We start from the raw sequence: 24,405 nt of genomic DNA, 5'->3' as shown, positions 1-24,405 counted from the left end.
GAAAAAAAAGAAAAAAAGACGAGGGCGAGGAAAGGATCTAATCCTAACACTAAGAATGTAGGAGCAATGAATGATCTTTGATGAAATTCTAACTAAGTCTTGTTTCGACATCGCAGGACCATCTCCACAAGGTTAGTGCGATCTTCTAAGGAAAGCTTTATGATGTTCAGATCATCACTACAGGCATGGACACCATCAGGCTGATGCATATCAATGAAGAAGCGACAATTGAAGTTAAGCTTAAGCTGAATGATTCCAGTTGACTACACAAGGCAAGTCTGCAATCAACAAACTGCTAGTAGTATGGATATACGAATTTCACCATCAATCAAACACATTTCTTCCACTCATCTAATAACATGAAATCAAATATGAGAAGTATAGAGACCATGCAAATTGTTGAATCGACCCATAAATTTCACCATTTCTTCAATGAAGTTTTACAAGTCTTTTACAACAACATCTTGGCAACAATCTTTGCCTTCTCTTTCTATTCTACTCTAATTGCTATTCTATCCACTGGCTAATCACCTTCTAACTACTCTCTATTTTCTATTCTCTGACTACTTTCTATTTTCTTCTATTAGCCTTTACAAATGAAGAGTCGGGGCTTATATAGTGCCCATAATACAATTCGATGGCTAAGATCAATTTGAGATCAATGGCCAAGATTCTACAATGAAAACCCTAATTAGGGTTTGTTACAACAAACTCAATTCTGACCAATGAAATAATTGTATTAATTGGACACATGTCTTCTCTGGAAAATTTGACCAATGGATAGCTGGGGTAGGTACATCGAAGTTTGTGCCATCTCCCATGAGTTAGGTACATTGAATCTGGACATGCTGAAGTGGACCAAACCGACTGGAGAAGTGATGACTGGGATGCCACCTCGTTTGACACTTGGTTGATGCCAATTTGATGTTGCTGAGAAGCTAGCTTTAATTAACTCTTCTGAAACTATCTACTTCTTCAACGAACCCTTGCTCTGACTTCTTTTGTCTTTGATGTGCAGGATGATGATGTACCTCGCCCTGGAACGCTGGATTGGAAGAGGCTATTCCTGATGATGCTTGACCGAAGAAGGCCGTCCTTGTCGATGCTAGACTGGAGGAGGTCGCCCTTATCCTTGCTTGATCTTCTTTGATGAGAACCTGCCAACTTGTAGATCCTCCGGGCTTTGGAGTCGCCATCTTGATACCTACACAACATTTCAAAATTAGTCCTTGAGCATTAAAGGGTAGAAGATAAGACTCAAAAAGAAGATTTAAGATATTAATTAGGAAACTTCATAATAAATCTAGAGTTATCATTTCCTAATTAACTAATGACTTTTTTTAAAAAAGTGCCCAAAAATCAAGTCTGGAATATTAAGATAACTTCGCCATACCTCCTCTTGAGTACTTAACTCTAAGACCTTCGAAAATGATGAAAGAAGACTGGATTTTACTAGACAAGGTTTAGATTATAGTCTTCCCTTGGATGAATTACGCCTCCATTAGTCTTCAAAAGAGCTCCACCTTCCACTAGCTTCTTCAAAATCTGGAAATTCGCCTTCAAATACCTTCCAAAATCTGGAAATTATCCTCCAATCTAGCAAGAAATTCGCCTCTCCATTAGTCTTCAACACTTACCAAAATTTCACCTTCAATCTTCTACATTTCGCTCCTCAAATTGCTCCTCAATTTCGCACTTTAGAAGGGATGAATGAATGATTTGAACTTGAAACAATGCCCCCCCATTATATAGAGCGCTCACCTTCTTTCCTCCAAGGCCGACTTGGCAAAAGGGATAAAAAAATAAATAAAAACTCTTTTAAAGATGTGGCCGACTTGCCTATAAAGGCAAAATAATGCCTTTGAGCGCTCACTAACAAATTTTAATTCAAAAAATTAATTTTAGATGCCTTCAAGATACATTTTTTTTTATTATTTCAAGATCAAAAATTAATTTTTAAAAAATGCTTCTAATTTAATGCGAATTTGATTTAATGTTTCCAAATGCCTCGAAGTTAGCAATTTTGAGGAGTATTAACGCTTGACTAAGGTATTAATGAAGAATATCAATAACTTCGCCCTGGACCCTTAGCAAGGGTCAAGAGCGATTTTTCAAATTAGGCCTTGAATACCTTATTTTTACACGTCCAAAACTTCATCTAGGCATCTTAAATGGCATCTTTTACTGGAGTGTGGGTTTGATTTCACTTGAACTTTGGAAGAAAATTGCATTTAGGATTTTTTCCCCCTGGACCCTCAGCAAGGGTCAGCAACGATTTTGGCAAATCTAGACTCAATCCATCATTTTTTTGTTGAAACTTTCACTCATCAGTAGGCAATGTTATTCCTTATCCATCCCATCCAAATTTGCCTTGTTTTTGCAAGGTAGAATAAGAGTTTTTCAAAATTTTGCCCTGGGCCCTCAACAAGGGTCAGGAGCGATTTTTCCTCCCTGGCTTAGAATCATCGAGTTTTGGAAGCAAATCTTCATTCATCATGTTTTCGAAGGCCATTCCTACCTTGGTATAACCTTGTCTTAGCACAAACTGGAAAGGAACATGTTGGTTTTATGATTTTCACCCTGGACCCTCAGCAAGGGTCAGGAGCGACTTTTTGGTTTTAGGACAACTCCTTCATCCTTCTAACTTCGAATCACTTTCCAAGGCATTAGAACATCATCTCAAGCTTATTCATAGGCCTAGCTTTGCTCAATTCTGGAGGAAAAGATAGGTTTTAGGATTTTCGCCCTGAACCCTCAACAAGGGTCAGGAGCGAATTTCCTTTTCTAGGCTTGGTTCTTCCCTTTTCAAACTCAAAATCACCTCAATTTGACCAAACAAGGCAAGAAATGTCTTCTACTAAGATTTTCGCCCTGGACCCTCAACAAGGGTCAGGAGCGAAATTTTGGTTTTAGGCAAAATCCTTTATTCTTTTAAGTTAAAACTTCTCCGGAGGGTAAAGGGAGATGTCCTCATTTCATTCATGCCCAAGACTTGACTTTTTTCACTACAAAATAAGGGAAATTCAAAATTTCGCCCTAGGCCTTCAGCAAGGGTCAGGAGCGATTTTACCTTTGTTGCCCAAAATTCATCATCTTTAATGCTTTCCAACCTTTCAAAGGCAATAAGAATGTCCAAGCTTCCCTCCAAGGTACCCTGCACATCACAATTTAGCCAAAATTAGTGAAAAATATGCTCCAATAAGATTTTCGCTCTGGACCCTCAACAAGGGTCAGGAGCGAAATTCACAATCTAGGCTAAACTGCTCAATCTCTTAGTTTCAAACCACTTCACAGGGCAAGGTAAGATCATTTTCAAGGCCAGGAACAAGGTTTCAAGCTCAAACAAGGTGGCAAATGAAGTTTACAATGAATTTCGCTCTGGACCCTCAGCAAGGGTTAGGAGCGAAATTCCTAATCTTGGCCAAAATCCATCATTTCCTTCAAGGTTTTCAATCAATCCCAAAATCCAAACAAAATGCTTTGCAAATCAAAATTTGGTCAAATAAGGCAAGAAATGAGTCCTAGATTGATTTTCGCCCTGGACCCTCTGGAAGGGTCAGGAGCGAGATTCGCTTTGGACCTCCTGAGAGGGTCAAGAGCGAAATTCGCTTTGGACCCTCAAGAAGGGTCAGGAGTGAAATTTGACTTTTTGAACTCTCCGTCAGAATAATTTTATGGAATATAACATTTAAGTATAATACTTTTAAGTTATATTCCATATATACTTTCAAGATGTTTGAGAGTGGTTTCAGACCTCCAGGAGCTATATTGCAAAATCTAGTTTTTGGAGGATTTTCAGTTTCCAGACTTAGTCAAATTTCAGGATCAGGACATTCCAGACTTAGCCAAATTTCAGGATCAGGACTTTCAGACTTAGCCAAATTTCAGGATCAGGACTTTCAGACTTCATCACTTACCAACTTGACCTAACTCAAGCAGAACCTACTATCCAGGTGATCCCCTTGGCGACACTCGAAAGCAAAGGCTAACAGACAAAACCCAAAAAGACCTAGAAAACAAACCCTAAAAAGCAAAGAAGCAGGGGTCCCCATTTGCAATGGGGCGATGTGTGAAATGGTCACAACACATTGTCAATGCTCATTCAAAGGCCCGACCACTTCCAATCAATGCTAATTCAAGAACCCGACCACTTCCACTCGATGCTCATCACAAAGTCCGAACATCCTATGCTCGCCTAGAAGCCCGAACTGTCAGTGCATGGTCAAAAACCTGACCATCTTGCTGTCACTGCCAATGCTCACCTAAAAGCCCGAACTTCCAATGCAGTCCAAATGGTCTGACCATGCTGAGGGAATCCCTAGTCTGCCTTGAAAAATCTGATCAAATATGTGGAAGAGGGAGCAAATTTCAAAGTCCATTGAATGAATGATCAATTAAGTTTGAAGGCATGTATGTAATGGAAATCAGAATCTTTCACTTCCACCTAAGGGCTGTGAACACAAGCAAGCCACTGTCAATGCCCTATAAACACTCCGACCTACTGTAAAGTACTTTCAGTTCTTAGAATCAGCAATCAAGCTTAGAAGAATGATCAGCAAGTCAAACCTATAAGCAACTAAAATCACACATGAAATCAAGTAAAATCAGACCTCAGGGACTGCAATCAACTAAAATCACACATGAAATCAAGTAAAATTCTAAATGTATGCGGCAAGCCAGCCTCTTCCACTTTTCAGCGGGATTAGCTTTACAATCCAGAAATGGCTAGATAGTAGTCGATTATTACAACAAGGAAATAGATCAATCAACCACTTATGCAGTGGGACTAGGAATGAAACAATCACTCTACCGCTTGTGCAGCGGGAGGACAATATTACAAAAAACCAAATGTATGCGGCAAGCCAGCCTCTTCCACTTTTCAGCGAGATTAGCTTTACAATCCAGAAATGGTTGATAGTACTTCTATACAGCCTTACAATGATGAGATATGAATCTTAGAATAGAGAGAAGATATTGTCCATTACAATGAATACTTCCATGCTAAACACACTTAACAAACTCAACACACCCATAGAGAAATAACACACCATTGACTCCTATTCTGAAAAAGTAATGTGTAGTATGCATAACACACAGAAAACAGCCACTACCTAAATCACTGAAAACCTCAAAACTCGCCCAAAACACCTTTGAATGACACAAGAACAGAAGCAAATGCATAAAAAAAAACAGAGGCAATAGGACTGGAACCCCAAACCTGCAACATAGATGCCAAAACCAAACAACACGCAACCCGAGGCAGCCAAGGAATGGTACGGCCCAGCTGGAAAGTATGATTTGCAATATAAAATTCAAATCAGCAAATGAGGATCTGCAAATTGGTAGACTCCATTGCCTAGGGGAGAGAATCAATCAAAGCCAATACCCAGAATGACTTGGCAAACACACAAGGACCCACGAACAGATTTCTACTTCAGCACACACACACCAACCAATAGCATGAACACTCAAAAAACACTCCAAACATCTGAAACTGAAACACAAATCTGCAACATTGTTCCTCAAATCTACTCCTCTGGATGAAGAGCAGTCACCAAGATCGATTAGTTGGTGTATTGCAAGCAAGAAACCAAGCGGTAGCTAGGAGGTATGTATTCCCCGAAGCTTCACTCCAAATTTTGGCAGCACTTTGTTATATTTTTCTTCATAGATGACAAATGAGGAGTCTAGCTCTCATTTTATAGATTTAGAGATTCAAATTCACATTCAAATGGCACCCAAATTCCTATCTTCTCATTTGAATTTCATTCCAAACATGTCCATGACTTGATGTCCCCCTCCTCTAGGCAAAAGTTCAAACTTTTTCCTTAGTATACAACTTGCAACATAAACATTATTAACATGAAGTGTTTTTTCATCCTCAACGCCATCTGACTTAGGAAAAATAATAAGATTTAAGTAAAAATGTATTTTTCCCTTTCTTAAGTCGCCCAACATAATAATTAAATATTAAACTTAGGATAAAGTATTAATATTTAATAAATCACTTTTTTTCAAATCAAGACTGATCAATGCCAAATTGAACCCGAAATTGAAGTGTTGAAAACCAATAAAATTGACTGGGTCGGAGCTCTGCACTGAATTGCTAAAATTAGCAAAAATGGCACTTACTAAAAATAGTAAGTCCTGAAAACAACTCCAAAAAGATTGTTCTTCAAACCTTGAAGATGAGCTCAGAAAACCCAGATAGACTTAGAAATCCTGTCAACTGCCACCAACTTACTAAAAACAGTAAGTTCAGAATTCTTCCCGGAACTGAATGCATGTTACACCTCTACGAAGCTTTCGTAAAACCCAGAAGGAATCCACAATTAGAATCATAGAATTCCAACTAGTCATGCCTCAACAACTCATAGTTAGCCTAAAAAATTGGAAACCCTAATTTATGCTTCCAGTTAGCCTACGGGTCTCCAAAATAGGCTAATGGCCCACTGAACTCTACCTCACTGAGAAGGGGACATTACACCTCCAGATTCACAAGCCCCTACACATGGTCACTTCTTACCTCAATCTGGCATTCTAATATCACCTTGATTTCAAAGTGGATGAGGAGATTCTAAATGGGCTCTACATAGTAATAGAGTGGATGTTGCCTAATGTTACAACACAGATAGTCCACGAGATCGAGAACTTTAGACTTGCACAAGGAGAGCTCTTTTCTCATGACATGTGCAAAGATAATCAGACGACATTGCAACTAGGTAAAAATATATTAAGGGCGTATCTAAGTTTTAAAATTTAATAAATTTTTCCTCTCTTTATATTATTATTAAATGTTGAAACTTATAGTTGGATAATGAGATTGATTTTTTTCTTTTTCTCATTTTAGATAGATGGTGGGAAACTTTTGGTGCTAAGGTACCAAATCTTCAAAGGATTGCAATACAAATATTGAGCCAACCATTGTTTATTGCTATATCTAATAAATTGAATACAAGAAATAATAATACAAATAGCAATGCATACCAAATACAGGAGTAAATATATCTTTATTTGCACATGAAATTATTACAGAGAAGAAAACCGAAGATGGTCAGCCAAGGATTACAATTGATCCAACTCTATCATACTACCTTCCTTGATGGTACACAACATATTTAAAGGACCCGGCAGTTGCCAAGAGGAACACAACCATCACCCAACCAACACATATAACTACCCAAGAGTGACAACAACTTAATTTGGACAATTAATATATTGTCAAATAACCAATATTATCAAACATAACAATAGGCATTTTATGTTGACTACATCATCCCCCCCCAAAGAAAAATTTGTCTTCTAAGTGACAAGTATAGATCAAGTAATATTCAAGCAAATTAATGACAAGAGTGAAGACAATGACTTGTACTAGGCAACCCCAAATTGTAGTGTACCTAACAAATCAAATGTAGGTTTGGGGGCAATGCTCCCAACAGGGTCAAGGGGTAGCGCCCCTTGTCAGGGGTTTGGGGGTAGCACTCCTAGCAGGGTCAAGGGGCAATGCCCCTTGCAAGGTCAAGGGGCAACACCCCTCGCAAGGTCTTGATGCAAAGCCCCTGCCGCCAAACCCAAATTAAGACCTTCAAAACCACACGAAACTCCATGGCGCACATCATTTTTTTGATTTTTTAAGATGCCAAAAATAATGTCGATGAAGCTAGAGAATAGAAATTTGTCAAAATTATGATCAAGTCGTCCCAACTATCTTGGAATTCGTATGATAAGTTGTGCCATACTTTGCCAATAATGATATAAAAGTCGTACATAAAAATTGTGCCAAATCTATCATACGGCCAAGACTTGCCTAAAGAGATGATGTCATACTAAACATTGCCAATGTTGCCAAGAATATCATACAAGGTAAGATATTGCCTACGATATGGGGAAATTGCTCACTTGCTATACCCAAAGTGCTTCCTATACCAATCCAACATGCCTTGTTGTTCGAACCAATGAGACAATTGCTACCTGTACGGATGTTGGTTGTACTATGTGAGAATATCGTAAATGCAATCTATGATGTCATACGGAACTATTTGACCAAGGAAACCCTACGGTATTCCTGAGTCATACATGGTGTGGAGGGCTTTGCTAGTGTACGGTCTCAATGGCCAACTTTCTTTGTTGTACGGAGTGGAGTGAAAAATGCCATGCGTGGAAGTTGCCAAGATGGAGCCATACGGGTTGGCAAGATTGCTCTACGGGGCAAGGAAAAAGATGCCATACTTGATGGTGCTTTCGTACTCGAACCAAACACTGCCATGCTGTATGTGAAAATTTAACAAAAAGTGTCGCACAGTATTATCGAGCCATACAAGAGGAGGAATGTCGAGATAATATTGTTGCCGTGTGTAGAAGAATGCAAGTACTAGTAACTTTTCCCCTACCTGAATCCTTAATGGTTGTGCATGAAGTCGTACTCTCTTGCCTTGGAAGTTACCAATGAATTTTTTTGAGTCTGTACCCCACTCTGGAACAATGCAGTATGCAGCTATGAGTTAAAGCCGCTGCGAGTAGTCTATGTCCAAAACGTACAGGGCCTATAGCCTTTAGATGTCGCCATACTTTGCTTGTGCCATCTATAATATTGCATTCTTCTACACGGTCAAATGTTGTAATTGTTGTCTTTTGTGACCCACAGTCCCACACACATGAACTATCTAACTTCATAAAATCATTTTTCATCAATTGCTTAGCTTCAAGAAAATAACACGTTGATGGAAATACCTCGTAGTCCTCCATTTGCCAGTGAAATAATCCATTCAGGGAATTTGTCTCATCTTCAAAACAATCTTCTATTTCAGGCACCCCTTCATTGTTCGGTTCCATGCCTTTCCTTCCTTTGTCCATACTCAACTCTCCGTCTTCAAATCCCGATTCAAAGGATGCCAACTCCTCACTCACCGCTTGATTTATCAGGTCAATGATGTACTTCCTTTACTCTCGATTGAGAGCGTGTTCCACTTCCAATTGTGATCCGCCTTGGAAGCAATCAACCATCCCCTCCCAAGGAGTGTGTCATACGCCTTCTTGTACAATAGGATGATGACGAAGTCCAAGGGAAATTATTGTGTCCCAATCGTTACTTTTTGTGCCATCAGCGTCCCCAACGACTTGATTCTGGGTTGGTCGGCATCTACCCAGTCGAAGGTCGGCGACCAAAGTGTCTGTCTTCCGATGCATTTCCAAGTGTCTTCTGGTAGTACGTTTACTCATGAGCCTCCATCGTCAATGGTGTTTGGCAGCTTCTTCTCCATTATTTCCATCTCAACGACATTCATCTTTCTCCTGATGCTCATTGTCAACAACATAGGATCAATGGCCTAGTTGTTTTCGAGTGGTGATTTCACTATCGCTTCCTCTTGTGGCTTACATTGGTTTCGGCCAACCGTGTTGGTAATTGCCAGTCTAAGTTGCGACATAGTTTGAAGAAGGTTTGTCACCTTGATGGGTACGGTTGTCTATAGCACCTGTTGAGCTATGTTCTTCTCTAACTCCGATAGTAATGGAGCACTAGTGGCTTCATTGGAGGTTCTCTCATTCATCATCACTCATTCCATGTCAGCTTTGGCTTCTTGAAGTCTCTCCTTCTCCGTACGAGGATCTAGATATATTGCCTTCTTTGTTTGCAGCCTAGTGATTGCCAGGACTTCCTCGTCTAGTTATTCCACAACGAGCATATTACCCCTTTTTTGCTTTGGACAGTCAATGTCTTCATACACCATTTGCATAATAATTGTACGTTATCTTTCTTATTCTAACAGTCTCTTGCAAAGCGTCCCCATTCACTACATTGTCGACACTGTATGATAGGATGTACTTTGTAGTTGTACTATATTTGATTCCACCCTCGTTGATTTCCATAACCGCCTAGTGATACATTATGTGGTTTCGATGGAGTAGACTCTCCTTGCATGAAGAGTATTTGCATACTTCTAGTCTTCAAATTATATAAACTTTCCTTTACTGAATGACCCATCACCTAGCAAATCTCACAAAACATCTTTCTAGGACAATTACCTTTCGTGTGCCACTCAATTTTTGCACTCAATACCTTTACTGGTTCCTCTCTGTACCTTCAATTCTTTCATCATTCTCATCATATCCCATCATAGGGCCTGAACTATTTTGGATTCTTTGTTGTTGGTACCTTTGGTGCTCTCGTCGTCGTCCGTCGTCTGTTGTCCGTCGTCCGTCGTCCTTTTCCTTGAGAGAATGTTTTGGATTCACTCTCGATGTCCATTGCCCAATTATACGCATCAGCGTACGATGACGGAGGTACCACTTTCATTTTCTTTATCAACGAAGGTATCAATCCCTCGATGAACCAATGCTTCTTCAGTCCGTCAGCTGGTTGATTCTCCAATTTCACCAACAAATCCTTGAGCCTACAATTGTAAGCTCATACATTCTCATGTTTCCCTTGTTTGGTGTTGTAAATTTTGGCAACAATCTCATTGTCAATTTAAACTTAGCCTTGAACGCCCTCTTCAACGCATCCCAAGAGATTGTGGATGAAGCATCAAGTTCTGTGAACCAATCAATGGCTAAAACTCATAGCGTTGCTGGAAACACTCTCAGCCAATAGTCTTTGTCCTCTTGACTTTTTGCTATCCAGATGGTCTCGCACGTCTTGCAATGCCTCGTAGGATCCTCTGACCTGTTCCCCATGAACTTCAACAATTTTTGTCAATCCACATTCAGACTTGCCAGAGGAGTCACCATCTTTTTTGCCTACTTACTCCCTTATGTGTCAAACCTAGGTGGACTGTTTCAACCGCTACATTCTAGTTCTTTCCTTCCAATCTCGGTTGCGTGCACGTCCACCTCTAGCATCCCCAACACTCTGAGTACTTCCAAGCTCTAGCTCATTCCTATGCTCCCTCCGTCCTCGGGTATGTGATTCAGATCCTCCAATTCTCAGTTCCCCTGAGATGGGATAGACGACAGAATGTCTATCAGTTTAGAATTTCCCTCTTCATACTCCTCATTCGATGTTGACTGTATAGATGGATGGTTTGATCGTTCGATTGGATTTTCCTCAAAAGCTTCTCGTAATCTTCTTCTACGTTCTCTTTGTTCTACAATCCTTAAAGATCACCTGAACACTTGGTCTTGACCACCCTGTGGCTTCTTCTCGCCTTTATTGGGATCTACTAGCATGAATCACTCAAATATGAACCGATTTCTTTTGAGGCAACGGCACCAAATGTTTATTGCTATATCTGATAAATTAAATACAAGAAATAATAATATAAATAACAATGCATACCAGATGCAAGAATAAAATATATGTTTATTTGCACATGAAATTATTACAGAAAAGAAAACTAGAGATGGTCGGCCAAAGATTACAATTGATCTAACTCTATCAAACTAGCAACAATTATGGATGCATCATCATCCAGGACTTATCTTAGATGCCTTTGTAGGAAGGATGCAGGCTCCTCTAAGCCATGGATTTCTAATTTTTGTTTTGATATTTGTTTGGAACTTTTGATGCCCATGAGTTTTGTATACATTTGACAATATTTATATATCTAAGTGTGTTATTTCTTTCAGCTACAATTTGCATTTATACTTATGTGACTGATGTATACTTGTGTATGTGATCAAATTAGCTTCTATTTGATGATGATATTGTATCTTTAAGGTTTATTTATTGAAGGATGCATGAAACAAGTTTTAAATCCTTAAAATCCATGCATTCCTTCGGTATATCAATTTGTTGAGTCTTGCTGATTTTTTGCATCGAGTCCGAGTCTAACTCCAAAATCAGCTTGCCGAATCTGAGGCAAGTCCGAGTCTCATAACTAAGGTTTAACCACTTGGAAGGTTAATCTCACATATGGCAAGAAGAAAAGGAAACGAGGAAAAAGGAAATACCAAGCAGAGCATTGATCAACAAAAAAAACCAAATGTAAGTGATGACAAAGAAGAAAGAAAAAGTGATGGGATGAAAAATGGAACACACATGGCAACAAAAACAAAAGATGATATCCTCAAAAGAGAAGATGAGTTTATGAATGAAAGAAAAGAAGAGATGGATGTAGAAGAAAAAGATTTGAAGGAAGTGCATAGTGAAGATAGAGGAAAAGTGGATTTGAAGAACTCCATTATGCCCACCAGAGATCGAGAAACTTATGAAAATAAATTTGAAACAAGGATTACAAATTCAAGAGGGCAATGAAGCCAAAGTAAAACTAACACAAAGTTTGAAGAATCGGGAAAATTGATTGTAGATTTGAAAGATCAAGTAGAAGAGGCAAAAAGTGTTGAAGAGGAGATGAGAAATCAATTGAAAGAAAAGGAAGAAGATTGTGAAATGTTAGAATAAGAGATTGTTTCCTTGAGAAAGGAAGCAAAAAAGACATCCTCTAAGTTAAACAAGAGCCCCAAGTTTGATACGAGAACAAAGATTTTGGATGATATATTAAATGAACAAAGGTCTCCATTCAATAAGATGGACTTGGTTATAAAGAAAATCAAATGGCCAATAGAGAAAACTTTGAAAATGCACCGAAGAAATCAAATAAAGAAGAACCAAAGAGGTATGTTGAAGCCCTTAAAAACCCCATCAGAAATGAAAGCAGCAAGAAGAAGAATCAAGATCCAAAAAAGATCAATGCTCCAAAATATAACAAGAACAAATTCAGAAAGTCCTTCCCATCAAGACAATGACATAAGATGAGGTTCCAAAGTTTCTTTTATGGTTATTGTTATTCATGCAATCACTTTGGTCATAGAGAAAGAGATTGTAGGACTCATACAAAAGATTTTGGTTAGAACAAATAATAGAAGTCCATATGGGTTTTCAAGAAGGAACCATAATTTTTGTTCCATTGGTAGATTATAATTTCATATGCTACAAATGCAACAACTATGGGCATAATGTAATATCCCAGTTATTTTTTTTGTGTTTTTTAGGCCAATAATAATCATCCACAAACAGATAACCCATTAAGGTTAGAAAGAATAAACTAAAAACTTGCTGCAAAATGCAACCCTTCCACTTTCTAATCACCAAGTGCCCAATGTGGGAAGGTGAGAGCATACGGTGTTGAGGGGATCGTTAGCTTCAAATAACTGGAAACAATACAATGCTTGGGCGGCAAGCTAGCCCCTTCCGCTTATGCAGCGGGAATGCAAGAAACTTGGCGGTGAACCAACCAAGAGAAGCATAAAAAGGCACAAATCACTCAACCGCGATATTTCAACGGGAGGACTGAAATTACAAAACAATCTCAACTCAACCGCTTATGCAGCGAAGACCATTACACTCAGACATCACTCGACCACTTATGCAGTGGGAGGACTGAATTACAATTTACTTGAAAATAGGCGGCAAGCTAGCCTCTTCCACTTTTCAGCGAGGTGAGAGTTACAAACCAAAATTGGTTAGTAGTACTACTACTTAACCTTACAATAATCAAGATAATGTGAGAAGAGAGTAATGTTGAATATCCAAATAAGAACATGAAATTTCTGCTAACATCAAAATCTGCAAATTGGAATTGCAAAACCAGCAGCCTATGGATTCACTAAAACGCTCATAACTCTCTCATTACTCACCCAATTCACCCAAAATATATTCTAAATAATTGCTATACCCGCTACAATGAAAACAAACCCAAGGAAAGCCATCGAAACACCCATATTTATTTTGCGCACTTCCCAATGCATTCACAAAACCCAACGCCTAACTTGGGAAGTTCGATTTGCAATATAAAAATCCACACTCAAAATTAGATGCTAAAAACTTACAATATGCATCGCCAGTGGTAGGAAGGATGAGCCGGTACCCAGAATGATGGAATCGCCTGGTCAAGAGGTGTGAGCAAAATACACTTTCAGCAGTCCTGCAACCAGCAACCAGAAAACACTCCAATCCCAAATAGAACACTCCACAATCTGCAACTCACTCACCAACAACACTGGGAATACATGGACACGGCTAGGTACTATCTTGCAAGTACGAAACTAAGACTTAGCTAGGAAGCCACACTTCGAAGCTCAGATTTTCAATCGCCAATTCGGCAACATAACGATGCAAATTCATTTGATACCAAATGAGAGGCCAAGCACCTGTATTTATAGATTTTTCCCTCTGAAATTCAAATGCAAATGGCGCCCAAAACTATTGAAATTCAATTTCATTTCATGTCATAGCCTCCCCTAGACATGGCATTAATTTTCCCAAACTCCCTAGGCAAAGTTCGAACTTTTTCCTAGGTGACAACTTTGCGAATAAAATAATATAAACATGAAATACTCATCTTCTCAACGCCACCTTTTTAATGCCCCACTAACTTAGGAAACTAACAATATTGCTGGCAGATAGATATTTTTCCTAAGTTGCCCCATAACATAATTAATCAGTAATAAAAATAATTAAATATCAAACCTTAGGATAAGGAATTAATATTTAATTAAATAACTTATAACTCCAATACTAATTAATACCAAAATCAAGGATGAAGTTGTGCGATGAAGACCACTGAACTGTGCTGAGTCGGGACCCTGTCTGAGACTGCTAAAAAAAGAAATGCTCAACACAACCACTTACTAAAAATAGTAAGTCAAGAAATATTGCTCCGAAATACTGCGTCAACCAAACAACAAAACCCTAACTTACTAAAAATAGTAAGTTCTGACTTTACCAAAGAATTAAATGCATGTTATGCCACCCTGGAGTTCATGGAAAACCCAGAAGGAAACCATAAGCAGAACTGAAGAATTCCCTCCTGACAAACCCTAAAAAGCTCGTGTAGAACTCCACAAAAGTTGGAAACCCTAATTCTCCTTTCCAAATAGCCTACAGGTCTCCGAAATAGGCCAATGGACCACTAAACGCACATCACTGAGAAGGGGAAATTACACATAAAGCGAGATTTTGTAGAAGTTGTCTTATAGAACCTAGATAGAACAAGAAGGATGCAATGAACAAATAGAAGGGAAAGTTTACAAAGGTGTGGAGAAGGAAACAAGATCAAGATAATGAGAGGGAAGAATCTATGATTGTGCAAAATGCACTTCATGCACAAATTTGAGGAGAAGCGTGAAATTAGAGTGAGCTAATCATTGCAATATCTTACAAGCTCTATGGAGAAGACAATTCAAAGATAGATCAGCTGATGCATATTCTATATGAAGGTAATAAGCATTTCACTGTCATTGATTTCAGAAAGGGGGCGAGTTATTGAAAAAAAGAAAATGATGTTGTTGATGTCAAGAGGAAGTATTTTAGAAAGAAAGAGATTCTCTGTAAGAGTGTCAAACATCCCTTTGCCATTGATTAGAAAATATTTTTTAAGTTTCAAAGATAAATACTTCAATTTTAAGAGCTGGGCAACCCATGCATTAAATAATAACATAAATTTATTTATGCGCAAAAACTGTCTGACCTCCTTGGTGAAATAAATAATTGGGGAATTAAAATAGATTTATTTATATGCAAAAGTTGGCCAACTTCCTTTGTGAAATGAAATTAAAATTATTATTTTCATTTGAAGCCGACCTCTTGGGTGAAAAGGCATGATTGTGGTATAAATAAAAGATGAAGTTGAGGTAAAGACATCAAGCGATTTAATGAGATATCTTTCAGATTTAGAGCAGATTTGGAGCAGACTTAAGAGCAGTCTGATACCAGATTTTTGGAGGTGATTTGGGGCAGGTTTGGAGTAGACCTAAGAGCAGATTTTGGAGCAGAGTTCTGAAGCATATTGGAGAGAATATTTGAGCTGATTTCAAGAGAATAGAGCAGATTTATGAAGGCTTTGTGAAGACTCTTTAAGCAAATTTATGATAACCTTATGAGCAGATGTGTGAAGATCTTATGAGTAGACTTTGGAAGGATGTATAGCAGATTCTGAAGATGATTTAAGGCAGAATTATAGAACACCTTTCAATGTGATTTATATCAGATTTCAAGGAAGATTTGAGCAGATTGGTTAGAGCAATTTTTGAGGAAGATAAAGACTTTGTTGTGATTGAGGTTGGTACCTCATATTAGAGAGGTTGGTGCCTCCTATCAAAAGAGATTGGTGTCTCTTACTGAGTTGGTGCTCAGTGGTGGGGATTGGTGTCTCCAATGGGTTGATGCCTACAAATCAACAAATGGAATCGATGTCTCTTGTGGGTTGGTGCATATGAAATTGGTAAGAGAAATTTTATGTAAGCAATATTTTGCCATGGTTTTCTCCCATAAGGGTTTCCACATAAATCATGTGTTCATCTTGTGTTTTTTTTATTGACATTGTGCAATTGATGATATTGCGATTGTTAAGTTGAAAAAGTAAAAGATTGTATTATGCCGATTCATGCCCCCTCTCAGTATAATCATGTTCTCATCAAAAAGTAGTAAACGGCACATCTTAGTGTGTGAAGTTGTGCCCTCTAAAGAAAAGGAAAGTGTGTGTAAATCAAGAATACAAACAAAAGATGATTAAGAAAACATGATATAATTCATTCTAAAATGGCATTTCTTCCCTTAAATCATCAATAAGAAGATATTTGAATCAATTTCCCTTGAAGCTAGGAGGACAAGACACACTTTTAGAAGAAATTCACTTTTGTACCCTAGAGAGGGTCAAGAGCGAATTTGACATTTGTGTTCAAATTCATCAAGTTTACTCATTTCTACTAGCTCAAACCATGATTATAGGTCCTTAAGGCTTGGTTGAGGTCATTCTTCCTTATGCAAGGTTCTTGAACCAAGGATTCCACCCAAACTAGAGGTGAGATGTAGATTTTGAAAGAATTCGCTCCTGTACCTTTGGAAGGGTCAGGAGCGAATTTGATCCTCTAAGCTCAATTCATACTCCTTTTCACTTAGCCTTGTCTTAGACTTGACCTTTCAATCCCTCTCTCCTAAAGACATCATTGATTTGACCCCAAAAAAGGTTGATTTGACCCCAAAAAAGGCCTCAAAGAAGGATTTCGTTTTGGACCTTGGCCAAGGACAGGACCTATAATGAAATTCGCTCTAGACCCTTTGGAAGGGTCAGAAGCGAAATTGGCATTTTTTGGATAAATTCTTCACATTTTGTGACCACAACTCACTCAAATGCATGCCTAAGGATGCTTCTAAGTTCAATCCACCTCAATCAACGCTAGGCTTGACACAAAATTGGGAGCAAAAGAGGTTTCAAGAAAATTTGCTCTAGACCCTTTGGAAGGGTTAGGAGAGAAATTTGTGATTTAGCCTCAATTCTATCATTTCCTTTGCTCCAAATCACTTCTCAAGGCAAGACTGAACAATTCTCTCCCAACAATGCCTTAGGAATCAAGATCTTAATGTCAACAAGGAGCAAAATATAGTTTTTAGGAAATTTCGCTCTGGACCCTTTGGAAGGGTTAGGAGCGAAATTTGCATTTTGACACCATTCTTCTTCTTTTCAAATCTTCCTCTATCATCATCAAGTGAATACACCCTCAATTTGGCCTAAAACAAGATCTTTTTGGGTGCATTAGATGAAATAAGGAGTCCTCCTAAGGATTTCTCTCTGGACCCTTTGGAAGGGTCAAGAGCGAATTTTGTCTTTTGACCTCAAATCCGTCATTGCCTTTACTTCCATTCACTTCTTTAGGCAAGTATATATCCATCTTCTCTCAACCATGCCTTAGGAACTAAGATTTTGACCTCAAACAAAGAGAAAATAGGTGTTTAAGAAATTTCGCTCTGGACCCTTTGGAAGGGTCAGGAGCGAAATTTGTCTTTAGGCTCAATTCACACTTTTTTTCCACTCAACTCACCTCAAACTTGACTTATCAAATCTCCTCTTACCATAATCAAGTCAATTCGTCATCTATTTAGCTTAAAACAAGGCCCTTCTAGTGCATTAGGCAAAACTTCTAGTGCATTAGGCAAAATAGAGTCTTGCTAGGAATTTTGCTCTGGACCCTTTGGAAGGGTCAAGAGCGAATTTGCTCAAATAGGCTCAATTCTCATCCTTTTTCACTCATCTTTGCTTTAGACTTGATCCTTGATCCTTTTCCCTGCCATGCATGACCACCATTCAATGTCCCTAGTGAAGAAATAAGCTATTAGGAGGATTTCGCTCTGGACCCTTTGGAAGGGTCAGGAGCGAAATTTGCAATTACGCTCAAATCCTTCACTTTTCATCACTTCACTTTGTTTCACACCTCAATACTCTCTCAACCACGCCATAGGGATAAGGTTAATGAGGCAAACTAGGACCAAGAAGGGAGATATAAGGAAATTCGCTCTGGACCCTTTGGAAGGGTCGGGAGCAAAAATTGACATGTTAGTCTCTCCGTCAAGATTCATATAACATTTAAGTATAAGTGACGTTTCCTTATATCTTTCTTCTTTCTTATACTTTAAGTTATATTCCATATATATTGTCAAGATGTTTGAGAGTGGTTTAGGACCTCCAGGAGTTATAATGCAAAATCTAGTTTTTGGAGGATTCTTCAATTTTCCAAACTAAGTCAAATTTCAGGATCAAGATGACATTCCAGACTTAGCCCAATTTCAGGACATTTGAGGATCGGGATGACATTCTAGACTTCTTAAGGTGAATTTTCTCTGTCCTTGATGTAAGGGATGGGACCTAGGAGGACATTATGCATTCAACCAAGGTTTGATTTAGCAACTTGAAGTGCGACCGAATAGTACACAAAAAACACCCTTGGAATGATCTAAATAATCCCTAATCACTCAATTGACCTGACCTCTTGAGGAGATCCACTTGACTCAATCCCTTCAATGCAAAGGCTAAGACACTAAAATGACTAACAACAAAACCAAAAGGGCTAACCCCAGAAAGCACAAAGTGGGGGTCCCCATTTGCAATGGGGCGATGTGTGAATACGTCACAATAGTTAGCCATAACAGAGAAGCAACATGGTCTTTCAAGGAGATTTGCACATTTAAAATCCAACTTAGGAACACTCAACACCATATCATGTATAAATGGATTCTAGTTTAACACCTCTCAAAACCAAACAACCTAAAAGGAGGATTCAAAAAGAATTAGGGATGACAAGGATGAATCTTGCCACTAGCTTCCAACATTATTTCCTTCAATGGAATTGGAGTTCAAGTCAACGGCCAGATTTGACAATCTATCCACCACTTAATTAGCTTGCTTGTAACAATGAACACTTTCATAATAATCAAAAGATGGTAAAAGCCTCCAAACAATCTGCATGATGTTCAAACATCTCCAACTATCTAGATTTAGCCCTTTCAAAGTGTTAATTACCAACAGAGTCCCCTTCGATTATGATCCTCTTAGTAGTCAAGCAAGAGGCAAGACCTAACCCCATAGCCAGGGCCTAGAATTCCACCTCATTTTTGGCACCCATTAAAATCTTCTTGGATGTAACATGGATCACCTTCCCATTATGATCTCTTAAGACAATTCTTGCGCTAGAGGGACCTAGATTACCCATAGCAATACCATTAAAATTTAATATATAAGGAAATTTTGGAGGCTCCAATTTGCATTCTCACTGATTTTTTGGAATAAAAATTGATCCTTTCATAAGAGGGAGGCGAAGGAGAAGCTAGCATTTCAACAACTTTTCATCCCATGAGGAGAAACATGAATTCCCTTGAGAAAGGGAGATAACTAAAGACATGAATGTGTCTACGATAGGAACTTCAAATTTGTGGATTACTAACAAAAAAGGAGATTTTTTTAATACCCTATAGTTTCTTTCCCTCCAAACATGCCAAATAGCCATAAAAGGCACAGTTTTCTAAATACAGCCATATGTTGAGTACTGACACAAGACCCAACCCCATAGCCAAGGCCTATAATTCCACCTCATCGTTGGCACCCATTAAAATCTTTTTGGATGTAATGTGGATCACCTTCCCATTATGATCTCTTAAGACAATTTTCGCTCTAGAGGAACCTAGATTACCCATAGCAATACTATTAAAATTTAATATTAAAGGAAATTTTGGAGACTCCACTTTGCATTTTCTCTCACACTAATTGTTTTTGGAATAAAAACTGACCCTTTCATAAGGGGGGTGAACGAGAAGCTAGCATTTCAACAACTTTTCATCCCATGAGGATAAACATGAATTTCTTTGGGAAAGGGAGATAACTGAAGACATGAATGTGTCTACGATGGTAACTTCAAATTTGTGGATTACTGACAAAAAAGGACATTTTTTAAATACTCTATAGTTTCTTTCCCTCCAAACATGCCAAATAGTCATAAAAGGCACAGTTTTCCAAATACAGCCATATTTTGAGTACTGATACAATATTGTCCAACTTAAAAAGATCAAAAATGGAATTCGAAAGGTCACTCCACTAGCATAGTTTTTTACAGAGCCATCGCCAACAACTGCTTGACAAATTACATCAGAAGAATAAATGATCAAGTGTTTCCTTTTCCTTACCGCAAAGAGGTCATGGCAGATTTGAAATAATACCAATTTTCTCTTATCTTCCCCCTATCAAAACCCTATTTTTAAGTGGTAACCATGCAAATGCTTCTACTTTAGGTAAGCAAGATTTATCCCAACATAAGTGAATAGGCTCCTTTGGAATGACTTGTGGATGAAGTTGACTCAAATATCCTGACTTCACATAATAGAATCCTGAAGAAGAACCCATCCAATAGAGTTCATCATCTTGCTAAGAATAAAATACTTTTCTGAGATATAAATTGCTAAAAGAGTAAGTTTGACTGTTTGGAAAGGGGAACAATGAAAAAAACCTTCCACTAAACAGAAGGATAATCATTTTCCCAATGGATGGTGAAATGGTTGTATAAAACTTTAGCTTCTTGTATATTAGGCCTCTAGTGAAGGACCTCTTGACCATTCCATCAGTCATACCAAAAGTCAATCTTTTTCCCATTATGGATTTACTCAAAACAGATTTGAAATTAAAGTAGCTCTACATTTCATTACATTGTTCCACATGCAAGGGCCAGGAGGAGGATTTGCTAGAGTGAAAATTCTTGATATCTTGCTAGGGTCCAAGTATTTATTTTGAAGAATCTAACACCACACTTCTAGATTAAAAGGCATTTCCATGTTAGTTTGGCTCCTAGGACTAGATTTTGAACTGGGAGATTCGCAAACTTTGTCCTAGGCATGGAGAGAACTTCTAGATTTGTTTTCTTTCCCATTTCACAGGAAAGATCATGAGATCATGAAGAGAAGTTTTACCTGACATAGATAAATGAGAAAACATAAACACTGGTAATGCAAGCAAGATCCTCCCCAAAAGGGAGAGCCATCTTCTATTCAAAGAAGAAATCTTAGATTGAATGCCATCAATGATAAGATTCCAAAAGACAGATATTTATCATAATTTTAATTTACTACAATTAATATTAATTTACATTATCATAATTTTAATTTACTACATATTTAATTACACTGAAGGCTGTTACACACATAATAGATGCAAAAACATCCATCAATTAAAACTAGAAACATTTAACTTGGTGTGTTTGTGACACAAATGCATGAAAAGAAAAATATATATTTTATTTATTTTCTCCTCTCAACTACCACTCACTCTGAGTTTAACTGATCAATCAATTATGTTTGTCTCCATCATGCAATCAGATAACTTCGTAATTATCTCCATCATGCAATCAGATAACTTCGTAATTATCTGAGCATATTATGTTGACGTATGTATAGCTGCGGGAGAATCCTTGAGGGGACGGCTTCACCAAATGTGCAATTAGCCTTCGGCTTTGCACATTTGGGGGTTGGCCAACTAATAAAGAAGGGCGATTGTATTTGATTAAAATATAATATAAAATCATATATATATGAGGAGCAATCTCATTCCTTGGACAATCAATCAGTTAGTAGAAACTAGAAACATATGTAGTGTGCTCGGGGGTGACGATAGGAGTTTATCGTCTATGGTTGGGAAGGCAACAGATCTGATGGTTTGCCTATGGTTAATCAAGCACTACCATTTAACATATTACACTCACACAATGGATGCAAAAACGTTTGTCAATAAAAACGAAGCATTTAATTTGGCGTGTTTGTGACACTTAAATGCATGAAAAGCAAATTAAAGATTATTTAATTTCTCCTCTGAACTACCACTCACTCTGAGTTTAACTGAAATCAATTTTGTCTATCTCCATCATGCAATCAATTAACTTTGTAATTATCTCAATCTAATATTATAATAATAATAATATAATGTATGATAATATAATAATAATATAAAGATATGATAATGTAATTTTAATAGATTTTTTGCTTTGGTCAAGAGATTAGTAGAAACATAAAAATATAATAATATCTTAATAATAATTTAATATTAATTAAAATATCATAATATAATAATAATTTAATGTTAATTACAATATAATAATATATTAATTTGAGTGGAATAATAAATAAATATGATATCTTTCAGCATACTTTATGTATAATCCTCTAAAGATAGGTATGCTAGTATTAATTTACACTATCATAATTTTTCCCTATATTTGTAGCATAATTTGCATTACATTTAATATTGGTTTTTTGTGTTAGTTACTTATATACTATAGGGTTTAAATTTGAATTTGAAAGATCAATGTTTTGTATTTCACATTTTTTGAATTCAATTCTAGCAAATTATATTATTTTTGGCATCTCCACGTTACCCGTATTTGATTTTTTTTTTAAAAAGATGTAAAAGTACCAATACCCATTTCCTAGCAAGCATGATTCATATGTAAGTGAAGCATGGTTCTTGAGAATCTGAGAATTACGAAAATATTAATTGAAAGGTACCAATAAAATGATAGATTTAAAAACCATATCAAATTGAATAGGTTATACGTAATCAGCAAAGTATTTTTGATAAAGAAAACGATAAATTTAAAAGACCATATTAAAATAAAATTGTAAATAGATTATACATAACCAGCAAAGTCCTTTTGATACAGAAAATTTGGCAAAGTTACAAATATCGAAGAAAGAGAAAAAAGCCATGGCACTGTCTGGGCCAATTATAATTTGAAATTAAGACCAGTTTAGGCCAACTCACCAGAATTTTTCCATTCCCAAGAGAATTCAGTGGATGATTTGGATTCATTCCGCCCATGGATCCAGCTAGGACTATCTGCTTAACTCCCACAGCTTTGGCTTCATAGGTTTCAAGAAAAAATCATCACGTTGAAGAAGACAACAATCAAGATATGATATATGGGCCATACTTGAAAAACAATATCTATCTTCATTGGAAAGGGAACTGTAAAAATGCATGAACTCTCAAGCTGATGTACCTGCATCAATCTGATTCTTTTGTCCGATCCAATCAACCTGTCATCATTAAAACCCAGAAAGTTTGTTACTGAGAAATATGGAAATAACACAAAAGAAATAAACATATATAGCAATTTTGCAGGTGAATCAAGCATAATCATATAACACTACAGGAATTGAAAGTTTGGTTTGCCATGTCCATCAGCTTGATTTGAAGGGCTCCAACATCCCCAAACAAACAGGAGGAGGAAAAAACAAAAATGAATTATGTCTATAACATAACAGAACATTTCAAATTACCTGTTCAGGATAACATCCTTCTTCAAAATAAAACTCTGGGCGCCCTCCTTTAGAGGGATCAAATCCAGGTTTCATCTTGGGCACAGCACTTGTAATTATAATCAGTCCATCGATCCCTTGGAAAGCTGATGTGAGACTTTCTGGTTGTCTGATATCACCTACAAACACGTCATCTGCACCACCAATCTTCTGTTTGCTTTCTTCTGTCCTAACAAAACCCCTAGCTGTAAACTGGGTTGCCCTTTCCTTTAACTTTGTGTATGCTAATTGACCTGTGATAAACCAAAAACAACATCAGTGAACTGTGAAATTAATAATTGCAAACTGATTGACCCAGTATTTCAATGCTCTTAATTCCACCTGCAAAGCCTCAACATCAATACTGAAATCATTTCTAAGGCTCACCTGTGTTAATAATTGCCTTGTCCTGGTCTCCTGTTAATGCTTAGGTTGGAGCATGTCATTAGAATTGGTTGATGGGATCTTAGATCTTGGATGCCCTGAGGGAGGTGCTTGAGCATCTCCACCCTTGTCAAGAGGCAATCTTGTAGGTTCAGTGAGATTATTGTAGGAGCTCTCTCTTCGGAAGGAGTGCACAAGGAGGAAACTTACTAGGAGCAACCACAACTAATGGTGAGTCATGCCATTGATGTGTGACCTTTGATAATGGTATTCTACTACCATTAAGAGTACCACAGCAGGCCCATAGGCTTGGGCCTCCTCTAAGATCTTAGGTAGGACAGCATAGAGCTTATTACAATGAGCTTAGGACTCAAGGACAGTTGGAGAGCGTTCCTTGACCTCAGCAAGTACCTGTAGGAGGTCAATCTAGTGGTAATCATGCTCATAAAGAGCAATGGAGGCAGCAGGATTTCACT

At 37.7% G+C, this 24,405-nt stretch overlaps 1 protein-coding gene across 1 annotated transcript in view; it reads right to left on the bottom strand.

Annotated features, from left to right (window-relative positions):
• The window catches only part of LOC131069110 (uncharacterized protein At5g02240), a 116,217-nt gene that overhangs the window by 73,423 nt on the left and 18,389 nt on the right, over positions 1-24,405 (bottom strand). Inside the window, exons 2-4 of the mRNA XM_058004423.2 lie at positions 23,528-23,799; positions 23,248-23,284; positions 23,010-23,107 (exon numbers count right to left, since the gene is read on the bottom strand). Of these exons, the coding sequence (XP_057860406.2) occupies positions 23,010-23,107; positions 23,248-23,284; positions 23,528-23,799 (407 nt within the window). The remainder of the gene's footprint in view (positions 1-23,009; positions 23,108-23,247; positions 23,285-23,527; positions 23,800-24,405) is intronic.

This window comes from Cryptomeria japonica, chromosome 1 (genome assembly GCF_030272615.1).
Source record: "Cryptomeria japonica chromosome 1, Sugi_1.0, whole genome shotgun sequence".
Lineage (NCBI taxonomy): Eukaryota > Viridiplantae > Streptophyta > Pinopsida > Cupressales > Cupressaceae > Cryptomeria > Cryptomeria japonica.
Note: the sequence above shows the minus strand (reverse complement) of the source record. Positions and strands in the feature narration are given on the sequence as shown.